Source organism: Mobula birostris, chromosome 5, assembly GCF_030028105.1.
Source record: "Mobula birostris isolate sMobBir1 chromosome 5, sMobBir1.hap1, whole genome shotgun sequence".
NCBI classification, from domain to species: domain Eukaryota; kingdom Metazoa; phylum Chordata; class Chondrichthyes; order Myliobatiformes; family Myliobatidae; genus Mobula; species Mobula birostris.
The window spans coordinates 186,329,270-186,347,032 of NC_092374.1; the positions used below are offsets into that span (position 1 = coordinate 186,329,270).

The following is a 17,763-nucleotide window of genomic DNA, read 5'->3' on the forward strand; positions in this document are numbered from 1 at the left end:
GCAACTTTCAGGGATCTGTGGACATATACCCCGAGATCCCTCTGCTCCTCCACACTACCAAGTATCCTGCCATTTACTTTGTACTCTGCCTTGGAGTTTGTCCTTCCAAAGTGTACCACCTCACACTTCTCCGGGTTGAACGCCATCTGCCACTTCTCAGCCCACTTCTGCATCCTATTAATGTCTCTCTGCAATCTTTGACAATCCTCTACACTATCTACAACACCACCAACCTTTGTGTCGTCTGCAAACTTGCCAACCCATCCTTCTAGCCCCACATCCAGGTCGTTAATAAAAATCACTAAAAGTAGAGGTCTCAGAACAGATCCTTGTGGGACACCACTAGTCACAATCCTCCAATCTGAATGTACTCCCTCCACCATGACCCTCTGCCTTCTGCAGGCAAGCCAATTCTGAATCCACCTGGCCAAACCTCCCTGGATCCCATGCCTTCTGACTTTCTGAATAAGCCTACCGTGTGGAACCTTGTCAAATGCCTTACTAAAATCCATATAGATCACATCCACTGCACTACCCTCATCTATATGCCTGGTCACCTCCTCAAAGAACTCCATCAGGCTTGTTAGACACGATCTGCCCTTCACAAAGCCATGCTGACTGTCTCTGATCAGACCTTGATTCTCTAAATGCCCGGAGATTCTATCTCTAAGAATCTTTTCCACAGCTTTCCCACCACAGACGTAAGGCTGACGGGTCTATAATTACCCGGACTATCCCTACTACCTTTTTCAAACAAGGGGACAACATTCGCCTCCCTCCAATCCTCCGGTACCATTCCCGTGGACAGCAAAGACATAAAGATCCTAGCCAGAGGCTCAGCAATCTCTTCCCTCGCCTCGTGGAGCAGCCTGGGGAATATTCCGTCAGGCCCCGGGGACTTATCCATCCTAATGTATTTTAACAACTCCAACACCTTCTCTCCCTTAATATCAACATGCTCCATAACATCAACCTCACTCATATTATCCTCACCATCATCAAGTTCCCTCTCATTGGTGAATACCGAAGAGAAGTATTCATTGAGGACCTCGCTCACTTCCACAGCCTTCAGGCACATCTTCCCACCTTTATCTCTAATCAGTCCTACCTTCACTCCTGTCATCCTTTTGTTCTTCACATAATTGAAGAATGCCTTGGGGTTTTCCTTTACCCTACTCACCAAGGCCTTCTCATGCCCCCTTCTTGGTCTTCTCAGCCCCTTCTTAAGTTCCTTTCTTGCTTCCCTATATTCCTCAATAGACCCATCTGATCCCTGCTTCCTAAACCTCATGTATGCTGCCTTCTTCCACCTGACTAGATTCTTCACCTCACTTGTCACCCATGGTTCCTTCACCCTACCATTCTCTATCTTCTTCACTGGGACAAATTTATCCCTAACATCCTGCAAGAGATCTCTAAACATCGACCACATGTCCATAGTACATTTCCCTGCAAAAACATCATCCCAATTCACACCCGCAAGTTCTAGCCTTATAGCCTCATAATTTGCCCTTCCTCAATTAAAAATGTTCCTGTCCTCTCTGATTCTATCCTTTTCCATGATAATGCTAAAGTCTGGGGAGCGGTGGTCACTGTCCCCCTGATGCTCACCCACTGAGAGATCTGTGACCTGACCCGGTTCATTACCTAGTACTAGATCTAGTATGGCATTCCCCCTAGTCGGCCTGTCCACATGCTGTGACAGGAATCCGTCCTGGACACACTTAACAAACTCTGCTCCATCTAAACCCTTGGAACTAATCAGGTGCCAATCAATATTAGGGAAGTTAAAGTCACCCATGATAACAACCCTGTTATTTTTGCACCTTTCCAAAATCTGCCTCCCAATCTGCTCCTCTGTGTCTCTGCTGCTACTGGGGGACTATAGAATACCCCCAATAGAGTAACTGCTCCCTTCCTGTTCCTGACTTCCACTCATACTGACTCAAAAGAGGATCCTGCTACATTACCTACCCTTTCTGTAGCTGTAATAGTATCCCTGACCAGTAATGCCACCCCTCCTCCCCTTTTTCCACCCTCTCTATCCCTTTTAAAGCACTGAAATCCAGGAATATTGAGAATCCTTTCCTGCCCTGGTGCCAGCCAAGTCTCTGTCATGGCCACTACATCATAATTCCATGTATGTATCCAAGCTCTCAGTTCATCACCTTTGTTCCTGATGCTTCTTGCACTGAGGTACACACATCTCAGCCTTTCTACCTTACTGTCTTTACACCCTTTATTCTGCTTCTCTTTCTTCAAAGCCTCTCTATATGTTAGATCTGGCTTTACTCCATGCACTTCTTTCACTGCTGTATCGTTCTGGGTCCCATCCCCCTTGCAAATTAGTTTAAACCCTCCCGAACCATGCTATCAAACCTACCTGCAAGGATATTGCTCCCCCTCGAGTTCAGGTGCAACCCATCCAATCTGTACAGGTCCCACCTTCCCCAGAAGAGATCCCAATGATCCAAAAATCTAAAACCCTGCCTCCTGCACCAACTCCTCAGCTACACATTCAACTGCCATCTCCTCCAATTCTTACCATCACTGTCACGTAGCACTCGCAGCAATCCTGAGAACGCCACCCTTGAGGTCCTGTTCTTCAGCCTTCTGCCTAGTTCCCGAAACTCACACTTCAGGACCTCATCCCTCTTCCTGCCTATGTCGTTGGTCCCAACATGTATCACGACTTCTGGTTGCTTTCGCTCTCATATCAGGATGTCGTGCACCCGGTCAGAGACATCCCGGACCCTGGCACCCAGGAGGCAACAAACCATGCGGGTGTCCTTCTCACGTCCACAAAATCTCCTGTCTGCTCCCCTGACTATAGAGTCTCCAATGACAACAGCTCTCCTCTTCTCTGTCCCACCCTTCTGCACCAATGGGTCAGACTCAGTGCCGGAGGCCCTGCCACCGTGGCTCACACCTGGTTGGTCATCCCCGCCAACAGTATCCCGGACGGTAAACTTATTATTCAGGGGAATGGCTACAGGGGTGCTCTGCAGTACCTGTCTGCTCACCTTCGCTTTCGCCCCTCTGACTGTCACCCAACGACCTGCTTCCAACAGCCTAGGTGTGACTACCTCCCTGTAGCTCTCTAATCTATGACTGCCTCATTCTCCCTTATGAGTCAAAGGCCATCCAGCTGCTGCTCCAGATTCCTTACACGGTCTTCCAGATCGCCCAGCCGTATGCACTTCTGGCAGATGTGACTCTGCGGGAGAGGGGCATTCCCCCAAGACTGCCACATCTCACATGAGAGGCACATCACCGTCTCAGGAGACATTGTAAAGACTAACTGCGAGCAAGCTTGTCCTCCGCCTCTTCTCGTCAAAGCCAAAAAGCTCCACTCCTTCACTGGTCCACTCACTGGCGGCTTTCCAGAGGCCGCTTTGCTTGAGCTATCCCTCTATTTATCTGTTTGAGCTTTTCAAAATGCTTGGTCACCTGACATCAATTGCCCAATCAGCTGCTTTCTGCTGAGCCTGAGCTATTCAAATCTTGATTGTCTAATCAACGGCTTTCAGTGTTGAATAGATGCCATCAGTGTTGGAAAGGGGCAGCGAGAGAAGCTATGGTCAATATGGAGAGACAGTAGATCTCTCTGACATTTGCCTTTTGCCTCGCAAACCCTCTAGAACATCTACAGATTCCCAACCTCCAGATCATGGGAATTGGACAGATTAATTTAATTTTCAGCTTCATTGCTTCCTTGAATCTCATTAAGTTTTGCAATTAACATTTAACAATGTTAAAATGAACAGAATTTATTTCACAATTGGCAGCCGAGATGCTACACATTTACAGAGTTAATTGGTGGCTGGTGAATTGGTTATTGAAAGATTATTGAGAGCAGTGAATGACTCTGGACCGAGAACTTTTCCGAATGTTAATGTCGGAGGCTTTTGCTCTGAAATGAAGTAATGTAGAGTTAAGTGTGTGGATTCTACTGATCCCAGGAAACTGGGGAGATTAAGTGGGGACAGAAGTACGGTATTGCCTTTTTCCTAAAGTGGAGTGGGTTGGTGATGGAAGTAATGAGTGCTGGGGTTTTCTTCCCTCGAAGTTTGGCCAGTGTTTTAAACTAAGATTGAGATAGTATACGATCAACACACATCAAAGTTGCTGGTGAATGCAGCAGGCCAGGCAGCATCTCTAGGAAGAGGTGCAGTCGACGTTTCAGGCCGAGATCCTTCGTCAGGACTAACTGAAGGAAGAGTTAGTAACAGATTTGAAAGTGGGAGGGGGAGGTCATCAGGAAGCTCTCAAAGCTCTACGCTTCTTTTTGGATTCCAGACCTAATCAGTTCCCCTCTACCACCACTCTGCTCCGTCTAGCGGAATTAGTCCTTACTCTTAATAATTTCTCCTTTGGCTGCTCCCACTTCCTCCAAACTAAAGGTGTAGCTATGGGCACCCGTATGGGTCCTAGCTATGCCTGTCTTTTTGTTGGCTTTGTGGAACAATCTATTTTCCATGCCTATTCTGGTATCTGTCCCCCACTTTTCCTTCGCTACATCGACGACTGCATTGGCGCTGCTTCCTGCACGCATGCAGAGCTCGTTGACTTCATTAACTTTACCTCCAACTTTCACCCTGCCCTCAAGTTTACCTGGTCCATTTCCGACACCTCCCTCCCCTTTCTAGATCTTTCTGTCTCTGTCTCTGGAGACAGCTTATCCACTGATGTCTACTATAAGCCTACTGACTCTCACAGCTATCTGGACTATTCCTCTTCTCGCCCTGTCTCTTGCAAAAACGCCATCCCCTTCTAGCAATTCCTCCGTCTCCGCCGCATCTGCTCTCAGGATGAGGCTTTTCATTCTTGGACGAGGGAGATGTCCTCCTTTTTTAAAGAAAGGGGCTTCCCTTCCTCCACTATCAACTCTGCTCTTAAATGCATCTTCCCCATTTCACGTACATCTGCTCTCACTCCATCCTCCCGCCACCCCACTAGGAATAAGATTCCCCTGGTCCTCACCTACCACCCCACCAGCCTCCGGGTCCAACATATTATTCTCCGTAACTTCCGCCACCTCCAACGAGATCCCACCACTAAGCACATCTTTCCCTCCCCCTCTCTGCTTTCCACAGGGATTGCTCCCTACGTGACTCCCTTGTCCATTCGTCCCCCCCATCCCTCCCCACTGATCTCCCTCCTGGCACTTATCCTTGTAAGCGGAACAAGTGCTACACATGCCCTTACACTTCCTCCCTTACCACCATTCAGGGCCCCAAACAGTCCTTCCAGGTGAGGCGACACCTCACCTGTGAGTTGGCTGGGGTGATATACTGTGTCCGGTGCTCCCGATTGGCGAGACCCGACGCAGACTGGGAGACCGCTTTGCTGAACACCTACGCTCTGTCCGCCAGAGAAAGTGGGATCTCCCAGTGGCCACACATTTTAATTCCACATCCCATTCCCATTCTGACATGTCTATCCACGGCCTCCTCTACTGTAAAGATGAAGCCACACTCAGGTTGGAGGAACAGCACCTTATATTCCGTCTGGGTAGCCTCCAACCTGATGGCATGAACATCGACTTCTCTAACTTCCGCTAATGCCCCACCTCCCCCTCGTACCCCATCTGTTACTTATTTTTACACACACATTCTTTCTCTCACTCTCCTTTTTCTCCCTCTGTCCCTCTGAATATACCCTTTGCCCATCCTCTGGGTCCCCCCCCCCCCCCAGTCTTTCTTCCCGGACCTCCTGTCCCATTATCCTCTCGTATCCCTTTTGCCAATCACCTGTCCAGCTCCTGGCTCCATCCCTCCCCCTCCTGTCTTCTCCTATCATTTTGGATCTCCCCCTCCCCCTCCAACTTTCAAATTCCTTACTCACTCTTCCTTCAGTTAGTCCTGACGAAGGGTCTCGGCCTGAAACGTCAACTGCACCTCTTCCTAGAGATGCTGCCTGGCCTGCTGCGTTCACCAGCAACTTTGATGTGTGTTGCTTGAATTTACAGCATCTGCAGAATTCCTGTTGTTTACAATAGTATACGATATTGGGTTACATTTACAGCTTGACCAAACTCTCTAAAGATAATCATCAAAGCTTGTTGAACAAAAATGTTACTTCAAAGTTCAGAGTTCAAAATAAATTTTATTATCAAAGTACACATATGCCACTAGATACAACTCTGAGATGCATCTTCTTGTAGGCATACTCAGCAAATCTCTAGAATAGAAGCTATAACAAGATCAATGAAAGATCAACCAGAGTGCAGAAGACAACAAACTGATGGTGGATGCTGCTTTCCTATGACAGCATTTCATGTGGATGTGCTTAATGGTCGGGAGGGCTTTACCCATGATGTACAGGTCCGAACCCAGTACTTCCTGTAGAATTTTCCATTCAAAGGTATTGATGTTTCCATATCAGTGCAGCGCAGCCAGTCAATATACTCTCCACTGCACACCTGTAGAAGTTTGTCGAAGTTTCAGATGTCATGCAGAATCTCCACGGAGTTCTAAGGATGTAGAGGCGCTGCTGTGCTTTGGGTCCAGGACAGGTAACACACAGGAATTGAAATTTGCTCTCAACCTCTGATCCTCCGATGAGGACAGGGTGATGCACCTCTGGTTTCCCTCTCCTTGGCCTTGCTGACAGTGAGTGGGAGGCTGTTGGTCTGACAGCACTCAGCCACTCTCTCTCCTGTGTGCTGATTTGTCAGCCCCTTTGATTTGGCCCTCAATAGTGGTGTCATCTGCAAACTTGAATACGGAATTGGAGCTGAACTTAGCCACACAGTTAATTAATTAAGTCAGTTAAGTAGTTAAGGTTAGGCTGTTTAAATATTTCAGCATGCATAAGACTAGATGAACTGAAGCAGCTGGTTCTGTGCTTGCAGTTTTCTATGACTCCAATCAAAGAAATGGCCCGGCAGCTTGTGTGTCCGGACGGCGTTACGTCGGAATTTGTGAAAGCCAGTCTACCCCAAAACAGGCTCGTCAATAGGCCATATCGCTGCTAGAATCTCTCTGACACCAGTTTATAGAACAAGTGCAAGTTGGAGATGCTCTGGTGCTGAGTAATAATATCAGGGAGGATATCTAAACAGTTTTATACATGATAGAGTCACAAGTCAGAAGAAAGTTGAGTTTAGGAAAGAGGCATTGTGATGTCTTAGAGAGCTGGGAAGCAGGGTTTACAAGGAGAATGTCCTGCCGACACTGAGCTGCTCGCTGGTCGTCTTTCACACCCCCTTCCCACTGGGGCTGCCCCATGCTTGGACTTTCAGTTTTACCTCTCATGTTTAATCCTGTTATTACCACTTCAGCTTTCTTTATGTACTGCTTCACATTGTACTACAACCTCTGAACCACGACGTTATTTTGTACTTATTGCTTTATATGTTGCTGCGTTTATTATAGAACATAGCCCAGGAACAGGCTCTTCGGCCTACAATGTTGTGCCGAACCAGCTACAAAGTAAATCAAAATACCCGAACACTAGTCCCCCTTACCCACAGAATGTCCATATCCCTCCATCTTCTTCACATTCATTGTCTGTCCAAACTTCCCTGAAACGCCTCTAATGTATTTAGAAACATAGAAACATAGAAAATATGCGCAGGAGTAGGCTATTCGGCCCTTCGAGCCTGCACCGCCATTCAGTATGATCATGGCTAATCATCCAACTCAGAACCCTCTACCAGCCTTCCCTCCATACCCCCTGATCCCTTTAGCCACAAGGGCCATATTTAACTCCCTCTTAAATATAGCCAATGAACTGGCCTCAACTGTTTCCTGTGGCAGAGAATTCCACAGATTCACCACTCTCTGTGTGAAGAAGTTTTTCCTAATCGAGGTCCTAAAAGGCTTCCCCTCTATCCTCAAACTGTGGCCCCTCGTTCTGGACTTCCCCAACATCGGGAACAATCTTCCTGCATCTAGCCTGTCCAATCCCTTTAGGATCTTATACGTTTCAATCAGATCCCCCCTCAATCTTCTAAATTCCAATGTGTGTATGCCTAGCCGATCTAGTCTTTCATCATATGAAAGTCCTGCTATCCCAGGAATCAATCTGGTGAACCTTCTTTGTACTCCCTCTATGGCAAGAATGTCTTTCCTCAGATTAGGGGACCAAAACTGCACACAATACTCTAGGTGTGGTCTCACCAAAGCCCTGTACAACTGCAGCTGCACCTCCCTGCTCCTGTACTCTAATCCTCTTGCTATGAATGCCAGATACCATTCGCCTTTTTCACTGCCTGCTGTACCTGCATGCCCACTTTCAATGACTGGTGTATAATGACACCCAGGTCTCGTTGCATCTCCCCTTTTCCTAATTGGCCACCATTGAGATAATCTGTTTTCCTGTTTTTGCCACCAAAGTGGATAACTTCACATTTATCTACATTAAATTGCACCTGCCATGAATTTGCCCACTCACCTAACCTATGCAAGTCACCCTGCATCCTCACAGCTAACACTGCCGCCCAGCTTCGTGTCATCCGCAAACTTGGAGATGCTGCATTTAATTCCCTCATCTAAGTCATTAATATATATTGTAAACAACTGGGGTCCCAGCACTGAGCCTTGCGGTACCCCACTAGTCGTTGCCTGCCATTCTGAAAAGGTCCCGTTTATTCCCACTCTTTGCTTCCTGTCTGCCAACCAATTCTCTATCCACATCAATACCATACCCCCAATACCATGTGCTTTAAGTTTGCACACTAACCTCCTGTGTGGGACCTTGTCAAAAGCCTTTTGAAAATCCAAATATACCACATCCACTGGTTCTCCCCTATCCACTCTACTAGTTACATCCTCAAAAAATTCTATGAGATTCGTCAGACATGATTTTCCTTTCACAAAGCCATGCTGACTTTGTCCGATGATTTGAGCGCTTTCCAAATGTGCTGTTATCACATCTTTGATAACTGACTCTAGCATTTTCCCCACCACCGATGTTAGGCTAACTGGTCTATAATTCCCCGGTTTCTCTCCCTCCTTTTTTGAAAAGCGGGGTTACATTAGCCACTCTCCAATCCTCAGGAACTAGTCCAGAATCTAAATATCACTAATGCATCCACTATTTCTTGGGCTACTTCCTTAAGCACTCTGGGATGCAGACCATCTGGCCCTGAGGATTTATCTGCCTTTAATCCCTTCAATTTACCTAACATCACTTCCCTACTAACATGTATTTTCCTCAGTTCCTCCATCTCACTGGACCCTCTGTCCCCTACTATTTCTGGAAGATTATTTATGTCCTCCTCAGTGAAGACGGAACCAAAGTAGTTATTCAATTGGTCTGCCATTCCTTGTTCCCCATAATCACTTCACCTGTTTCTGTATGTAAGGGACCAACATTTGTCTTAACCAATCTTTTTCTTTTTACATATCTATAAAAGCTTTTATTTGCTCCAATTTCCACCATAGCAGGCAGCGAGCTGCAGGCATCCACCACTCCCTGAGTAAAGATCAAGCATAAATACAATTTACTCTGTGAGTTTCACACCAGCAAGGAATTTCATTGCACCTACTGCATATAACAGGTATCATCTGATCAGCATCTGACTTGCTGCGTGTGAGAGCAAAGAAGAAGGTCTTTGGGGACAGGCAGGGAAACAGAGGCAGAGAAGAAAGGTAGTGATCACGGGGGACTTGATGACTAAGTGATCACTGCGGTCGTAGTGGGGGGGCGTGGGGGGGGCGGGTAGTGGAGTTTAGCTCCCACCATCTGTTAAATGCTCCCAATGGCGTGTGCTTCAAATAGCCTCTGACAACCAAGTCCTGCTCCTGGCCTTCGCATGTGCTTAGCAGATAAGCCCGGCGGAACTGTTTCTTCTGACGAGAAGGGGCAGAGGCAGGTTACTGGTGCCTTAAGACTAGTTGCTTTGGGCAGACGGGGCTCGTCAGCTGTGATTGGCAGCTCATCTAGGAGAAGGAAGACTCTGATCTCAAAACTCCGCTGCCTTGCGTCTATACCCACTCATAGGAATGGTTTCAGGTATCAGCCATAGAAACCATAGAAACTACAGCACAGAAACAGGCCTTTTGGCCCTTCTTGGCTGTGCCAAACCATTTTCTGCCTAATCCCACTGACCTGCACACAGACCATATCCCTCCATACACCTCCCATCCATGTATCTGTCCAATTTATTCTTAAATGTTAAAAAAGAACCTGCATTTACCACCTCGTCTGGCAACTCATTCCATACTCCCACCACTCTCTGTGTGAAGAAGCCCCCCCCCACAATGTTCCCTTTAAACTTTTCCCCCCTCACCCTTAGCCCATGTCCTCTGGTTTTTTCTCCCCTTGCCTCAGTGGAAAAAGTCTGCTTGCATTCACTCTATCTATACCCATCATAATTTTATATACCTCTATCAAATCTCCCCTCACTCTTCTACGCTCCAGGGAATAAAGTCCTAACCTATTCAACCTTTCTCTGTAACTGAGTTTCTCAAGTCCCGGCAACATCCTTATAAACCTTCTCTGCACTCTTTCAACCTTACTTATATCCTTCCTGTAATTTGGCAACCAAAACTGAACACAATACTCCAGATTCGGCCTCACCAATGCCTTATACAACCTCATCCTAACATTCCAGCTCTTATACAACCTTGAAGGAAATATCTGGAACTGGGAGTCCCTAAGGCAGTCCGACATTAGTGCTGACTGGCAACATCTGCAATGCTGTTGGTTCCAAACTAGATTGGTCTCTGTTGTTCCTTTGGGTTCATCAGATGCGTGGAGAGTGGGGGCTTGCTACATGGGCAACAGCTTGCTCTCCATATTGTGCTGCCCAGGCTTGCGTATCTAGGCAGCTAGGGTGCAACATCCATGGTCAACCGTGACTGACTGCGTCCCTCACACGCTCAGTGGGGTGGTTGGGGGGGCGGGGGGAAGAAATGATGGGAAGAGATATGTGCCCTCTACCTATTAATCACTATGGGATGGTAGTGTAGTGGTTACCACGCTTTACAGTACAGGTGACGCGGGTTCAATTCCCGCCACTGCCTGTCAGGAGTTTGTACCTTCTCCCTGTGACCGTGTGAGATTCCTCCAGGTGCTCTGGTTTCCTCCCAAAGACATTTATTCCAAGTGTTATTTTGAAGATTCAACTATTCAAAAAATAAAATCTCTATTCCACCGAAACATCCAATTTTAATCCTTCCGTGTTTGCTGCAGGTTATTTTGAAGCAAATCTCCACAGTATTGATAATCTCTCCAAGTTAGTGGCATCCACAAATTCAGAAAGCATACCGAAGTCTAAATAGTTGATGCAAAGTGAGAGCTAAAGTGGTCCCAGCATGGCTCTTTCTGGAACATCGCTTCCCACTTCTTCCCAAAGGTGAACTGTGACCCGTTACTCCATCTCCTGACAGGACACGGAGGAAGGCAGAGTTTGTATATGGGGGCTGAGGGGGGACCATGTACATGAGTGTAACTGGACTGGATGCCAGGGTAGTACAGGGTTGGTGCAATGCTTCACAGCACGCCAGCCGTAAGATCGGGATTCTGTGTTCCAGCCGCCACCTGTGTCTGCGTAGGTTTCCTCCAGGTGCTCCGGTTTCCTCCCACATACTGCTGAGGCTCAGTGAGTGGTGGGCATGGCATGCTGCATTGGCACCGGGAGTGTGGTGATACTTGGCAGGCCGCCAGCACAACCCTTGCTGATTTGCTTTGACCCACGTGGCGCATTGCACAGCACGTATCAATGGACCTGTGCCTAACAAGACTGCTCCTTTCAAAAGGAGACTGGAGTTTGTGCACGGTCGGAGTTAGGAAGAGAGAGGTGGTGCTTGGGGGGGGGGGTGAAGAGGGGGGACCTGTGTGGGGGGAAGCAGAGTCTGTATTTGGTGGGTGCGAAGGGAGGCAGAGTCACAGTTTTCGGGGGAGCTGTGGAGGTCGGAATGGGATGTAGTGGGAAGGCTCGGCTTTGATGAAGAGGAAGAGACTTAACACCAATGTCGAGTGCCTGGTGCCTCTGGGTCTGCCCTGTGTTCTTGCCACCCCTATTACCCTTAAGTGGCTCAGTACCCTGCAGTCATATCCAACTGGGCACTACCCAGTACCCTGCAGTCGTATCCAACTGGGCACTACCCAGTACCCTGCAGTCATATCCATCTGGGCAGATTAGGTGGGTGGTGCCTATGTCTCCATCACACTGAGGCTGTGAGGAAGGAGGGCAGCGAGGGTACAACAGGGGGTTTAGGGTGACTCTGAGATCAGATAGCAGAGCAGGGTTTTCTGACACTGGAGCAGCTGGTGGGAACTATCTATGAAGGTCTCCTGTTATTGTGTTGAGAAGTGTCCACATTATTTTGATGGATCACACCCACTAATGGTGACAGTCACGCATCACATCCTCATTGCAGCTTGAATCCTCAATGGAGCCTAGAAAAATAGAGGGCTATGGGTAACCTGAGGTAATTTCTAAAGTAGGTACATGTTCGGCGCAGCATTGTGGGCCGAAGGGCCTGTATTGTATGGTAGGTTTCTCTATGTTTCTAACGCAGGTTGTACGTGAGGTGTTCTGAAAGCGCCTTTGGATAAGTTCCTGTGTTAGAGATGTGAGTGGGTGCCAACGGCTTCTCTTTCTGCATTTTAGATCAAGTTTGTGACAGCAGCTTCATAACCTGGAGAGTATTCTTTGCAACAATGTTTATCTCCACGGTGATCTTTCTCCTCTACCTTTTGCTCTATCAGTGTAAGTATCAAAATGATTAAACCGTTCATCTCTTTACTCACTTTCTATGGCAGTTGGTTACAGTGAAAACATTCTCCAGGTCTCAGCGTCACTCTGGCTTCTGAAAAGTGGACAGTTGTGGTGGTTAAATCCTAAGCACGTCACTCCTTTTGTCACTGAGCGGCTGCCATCGTTTGGGAACAGCTCTGGACCTATTGTGGGTGTTATGCTGGATCTTATTGTCAGTTCATGTGGAGCTGCCAGTAGTTGTCAGGACTCCCGCTCTGGTGATTTCCTGCTGCACCTATGTTCCACAAGGGTCTGGGTTAGGACCGATTCTTTCCACATTTGATGTCAATAATTTGGATGATAGAATTAATGGGTTTCTTGCGAAGGTTGCAGGCAATATGAAGATAGGTGGAGGGGCAGATAGTTTTGAGCAAGTAGAGAAGCTACAGAAGGGCTTAGTCAGATAAGGAGAATGGGCAAATAAATGGCGGATGGAATACAGTGTCGGGAAGTGTACGGTCATCGACTTTGGTAGTTGGAATGAAAGGGTTGACTATTTGCTAAATGGAGAGAAAATACAAAAAACTGAGGTGCAAAAGGACTTGAGAGTTCTTGATTAGGATTCCCTAAAGGTTAACTTGCAGGTTGAGTCTGTGGTGGGCAAGGCAAATGTGATGTTAGCATTCATTTCAAGAGGACTAGAATATAAAAGCAGGGATATAATGTTGAGACTTTATAAAGCACTGGTGAGGCCTCAGCTGGAGTACTGTGAGCAGTTTTGGCCCCCTTATCTTAGAAAGGATGTTCTGAAATTGGAGAGGGTTCAAAGGATGTTCACGAAAATGATTCCAGGATTGAATGGCTTGTCATATGAAGAGCATTTGTTGGCTCTGGGCCTGTATGCGCTGGAATTCAGAAGAATGAGGAGTGATCTCGTTGAAACCTATCAAACGGCGAAAGCTCTTGGTGGAGTGGATGTGCAGAGAATGTTTCCTATGGTGGGAGCGTCAAAGACCAGAGAACGCAGCCTCAGAATACAGGGGTGTCCTTTTAGAATGGAGATGAGAAGGAATTTCTTCAGCCAGAGATGGTGTATCTGTGGAATTCTTTACCACAGGCACCTGTGGAGGCCAAGTCTTATGTATATTTAAGGCAGAGATTGATAAATTCTTGATTGATCAGGGCATGAAATGATACGGAGAGAAGGCAGAGATTGGGGCTGAGGGGAAAATTGGATCAACCACTGCTAAATGGCGGAGCAGACTCGATGGGCCAAATGGCCTAATTCTGCTCCTATATCTTATGGAGCTGAAGTTACTCCTTGGTTTCAGTCTCCACAGTCGCTGTCCAACCTGCTGAGTGTTTCCATCATTTTCTGTTTTGTATGGATTGCTGAGTTTGATTTTCAATGTGTGTGCTTTTTTTTAAAAGGCATAATCTCTTATTCAGTTCCTTTATAATTTGTCTCACTGCTCAGCCCCAGGAACAGGACTTGCCTTTAACATCTGGAGAAGCTATATCCAGAGGAATGGTGAGTGCAGTCGGGTATCTCCGATGACACTGCATATTAAATTTGCACAAGAAACAAATGATTCATGTACTTTTTACAGATCAAAACCAAGAAACAAGGGAAGGCAAGTGTACTGAAGTACAGGTATTTTGTTTCTATTAATTCTTGCAGTTTTTCAGTGTTCATGTGATTGTAAATTGACTCATTGTCTAACCGCTCCCTCTCTCCTATGTACTATACACACCCTTTAGAATCTTTCTGTTCTATTTATTATGCCACCGTCTGTCAGACATTGAAATACACGACCCAGAGTGAGCCTCTGTCCCTGTTAAACTGACAGATATGTGATTGGATATAATGTGTGCACGATTTCTCTGACTGTTTCACTGACTCCCTGTCTGGCACATTCCTCCTGTAAGTTACAGACATTATCTCCCAGACTATACCGTGTCCTACAGTGTGACTACTTCAGTCTTCCCCCATTGCAACATCTGGCCCATCCATTTTGCTGCTGCTGTTGTCTGTCTCTCCAGTGTTTGAATGTGAAGATTTCAAGATTCAGTGGAGGTGTTGATCAGCCTTACTACTTGGGGAAAGTAACTAATTTTGTATCTGGTGGTCCTGGTGTGGATGCTACGTAGCCTCCTCTCTGATAGGAGAGGGACGTGAGCAGGGTGGGTGGGATCCTTCATGAGATTGCTGGCCTTTTTCTGGCACCTCTCTGTGGATGTATATAAATATATTTGTCATCAAGTAACAATTACATTTTGTTTATTTTAGGAGTTAGAAGTTATGCAAGATGACGAATGACCAATCTCTTCAATTAGAATTGGCACCACATTCAGCAGCTTCTGATACATTTTAGTGGACAGATACTTGCCTCCCAATGACCTTGCTTTAGGTAGGAGCCTGAGAAGAGGGAACAAGCCTCAGTTCTCCTTCTCTCAGCTCTAGGTAGGACATTTAGACCCTAGTAATCTGGCTGAATTTCCATTAGCACTGGAATCGATAGGATACCCAGTCCTCTGCAATTTTTAAGCAACACACATCAAAGTTGCTGGTGAACGCAGCAGGCCAGGCAGCATCTCTAGGAAGAGGTACGGTCGACGTTTCGGGCCGAGACCCTTTGTCAGGACTCTGCAATTTTTGGCAGTATTTTCATTAGCACTGGAATTATTATTTCAGATTCTGAGAGTAGGCAGAGGGAGTCTCTTTTTCTTGGGCCTTGTACAGTACACCCGAAGTTCATTAGGACTAAAGCTCATAGACGTCACTAGTAAGCAAATTCCACACAATGTAGGTGATGTTAGATTTTGGCTCCCACAAATGCTTGGACTGTTGTGTCTGAGAGTTAGAAGCAGAGGTTTATTTCAGTAGTGTCTGGTCACAGATGTCTGCCACGTCACGCAAGTTGCTGCTTGCTGCTGCCAGGGGTACTGGCTGTGGCTATAGCTATGGAGATTCACCTAGGTCCCCTTGGAGAGGAGAAACATCTCCTTGCTGGTCCCTTTCCCACCACCTCCCCACCCCTCAAGCCTCTGGCAGCTCTCCCCATTTTCAGATGTTGCAGCTTGTGTACACTAGCAGCTCATTCCACACTCACACCACCCACAGGTTTCCCTTCAATAGTTCATCTTTCACCCTTAACATATGACCTCTAGTTCTAGTTTCACCTAACCTCAGTGGAGTAAATTTGCTTGCATTTACCCTCTCTATAACCCTCATAATTTTGTATACCTCTATCAAACCTCCGCTCAGTTTCCTATGCTCCAGAGATAAAAAAAAAAGTCCCAACCTATTCAACCTTTCCCTATAACTTGATTGAGATGTATCAGATGATAAGAGGCATTGAACATCCAGCTCCTTTCTCCAGGTGGCAATCAATAATACAAGAGTGCATCCTCTTAATGTGATTGGAGGAAAATATGGGGTGTGACGTCCGAGGTAGATTTTTTACAGAGAGTAATGGTAATGTCTGGACGCATGGTAGTTTTGGCTGATTCGTTAGTGACATTAAGAGATTCTTGAGATGGGCTCCTGGATAAATAAGGATGGGGGTAGTTATTGGCAATGTAGGATGAAGGGTTTTGACTGATCATTGAGTAGGTTTATACGGGTCCGCACAACATTGTGAGCTATATAATGTTCCATTTTAACATCAACTTAAAACTAACACAATATATTCATAACTCACGTGTGTACAAAAATTAACAATAACATTAGTGCAAAATTGAGGGAGAGAAATAGAAAAAGTCTTGTCTGAGGTAGTAACACACATCAAAGTTGCTGGTGAATGCAGCAGGCCAGGCAGCATCTCCAGGAAGAGGTACAGTCGACGTTTCGGGCCGAGACCCTTCATCAGGAAGAGCTAGTAAGAGATTTGAAGGTGGGAGGGGGAGGGGGAGATCCACAATGATAGGAGAAGACAGTTAGGATGCAGGAGTGGGCTGAGAAGTGGCAGATGGAGTTCAACCCGGAGAAGTGTGAGGTGGTACACTTTGGAAGGACAAACTCCAAGGCAGAGTACAAAGTAAATGGCAGGATACTTGGTAGTGTGGAGGAGCAGAGGGATCTGGGGGTACATGTCCACAGATCCCTGAAAGTTGCCTCACAGGTGGATAGGGTAGTTAAGAAAGCTTATGGGTTGTTAGCTTTCATAAGTCGAGAGATAAAGTTTAAGAGTCGCGATGTGATGATGCAGCTCTATAAAACTCTGGTTAGGCCACACTTGGAATACTGTGTCCAGTTCTGGTCACCTCACTATAGGAAGGATGTGGAAGCATTGGAAAGGGTACAGAGATTTACCAGGATGCTGCCTGGTTTAGAAAGTATGCATTATGATCAGAGATTAAGGGAGCTAGGGCTTTACTCTTTGGAGAGAAGGAGGATGAGAGGAGACATGATAGAGGTGTACAAGATAATAAGAGGAATAGATGGAGTGGATAGATAGCGCCTCTTCCCCAGGGCAGCACTGCTGAATACAAGAGGACATGGCTTCAAGGTAAGGGGTGGGAAGTTCAAGGGGGATATTAGAGGAAGGTTTTTTACTCAGAGAGTGGTTGGTGCGTGGAATGCACTGCCTGAGTCAGTGGTGGAGGCAGATACACTAGTGAAGTTTAAGAGACTACTAGACAGGTATATGGAGGAATTTAAGGTGGGGGCTTATATGGGAGGCAGAGTTTGAGGGACAGCACAACATTGTGGGCCAAAGGAGGACATCTCCCTCGTCCTGGAATGAAAAGCCTCATCCTGAGAGCAGATGAGACGGAGACGAAGGAATTGCGAGAAGGGGATGACATTTTTGCAAGAGACAGGGTGTGAAGAGGAATAGTGCAGATAGCTGTGAGAGTCAGTAGGCTTATAGTAGACATCAGTAGATAAGCTGTCTCCAGAGATAGAGACAGAAAGATCTAGAAATGGGAGGGAGGTGTCGGGAATGAACCAGGTAAACTTGAGGGCAGGGTGAAAGTTGTAGCCAAAGCTAATATAGCCAACGAGCTCAGCATGCGTGCAGGAAGCAGCGCCAATGCAGTTGTCGATGTAGCGAAGGAAAAGTGGAGGACGGATACCAGAATAGGTTTGGAACATAGATTGTTCC

The 17,763-nt window shown here is 46.7% G+C and overlaps 1 protein-coding gene across 1 annotated transcript in view; it reads left to right on the top strand.

Annotated features, from left to right (window-relative positions):
* The window catches only part of LOC140198133 (uncharacterized), a 73,783-nt gene extending 57,252 nt beyond the window's left edge, over nucleotides 1-16,531 (top strand). Inside the window, exons 8-11 of the mRNA XM_072259085.1 lie at nucleotides 12,569-12,667; nucleotides 14,133-14,186; nucleotides 14,266-14,309; nucleotides 14,946-16,531. Coding sequence (XP_072115186.1) covers nucleotides 12,569-12,667; nucleotides 14,133-14,186; nucleotides 14,266-14,309; nucleotides 14,946-14,975 — 227 coding nt within the window. The 3' untranslated portion in view covers nucleotides 14,976-16,531. The remainder of the gene's footprint in view (nucleotides 1-12,568; nucleotides 12,668-14,132; nucleotides 14,187-14,265; nucleotides 14,310-14,945) is intronic.
* The last annotated feature ends 1,232 nt before the right edge of the window (nucleotides 16,532-17,763 follow it).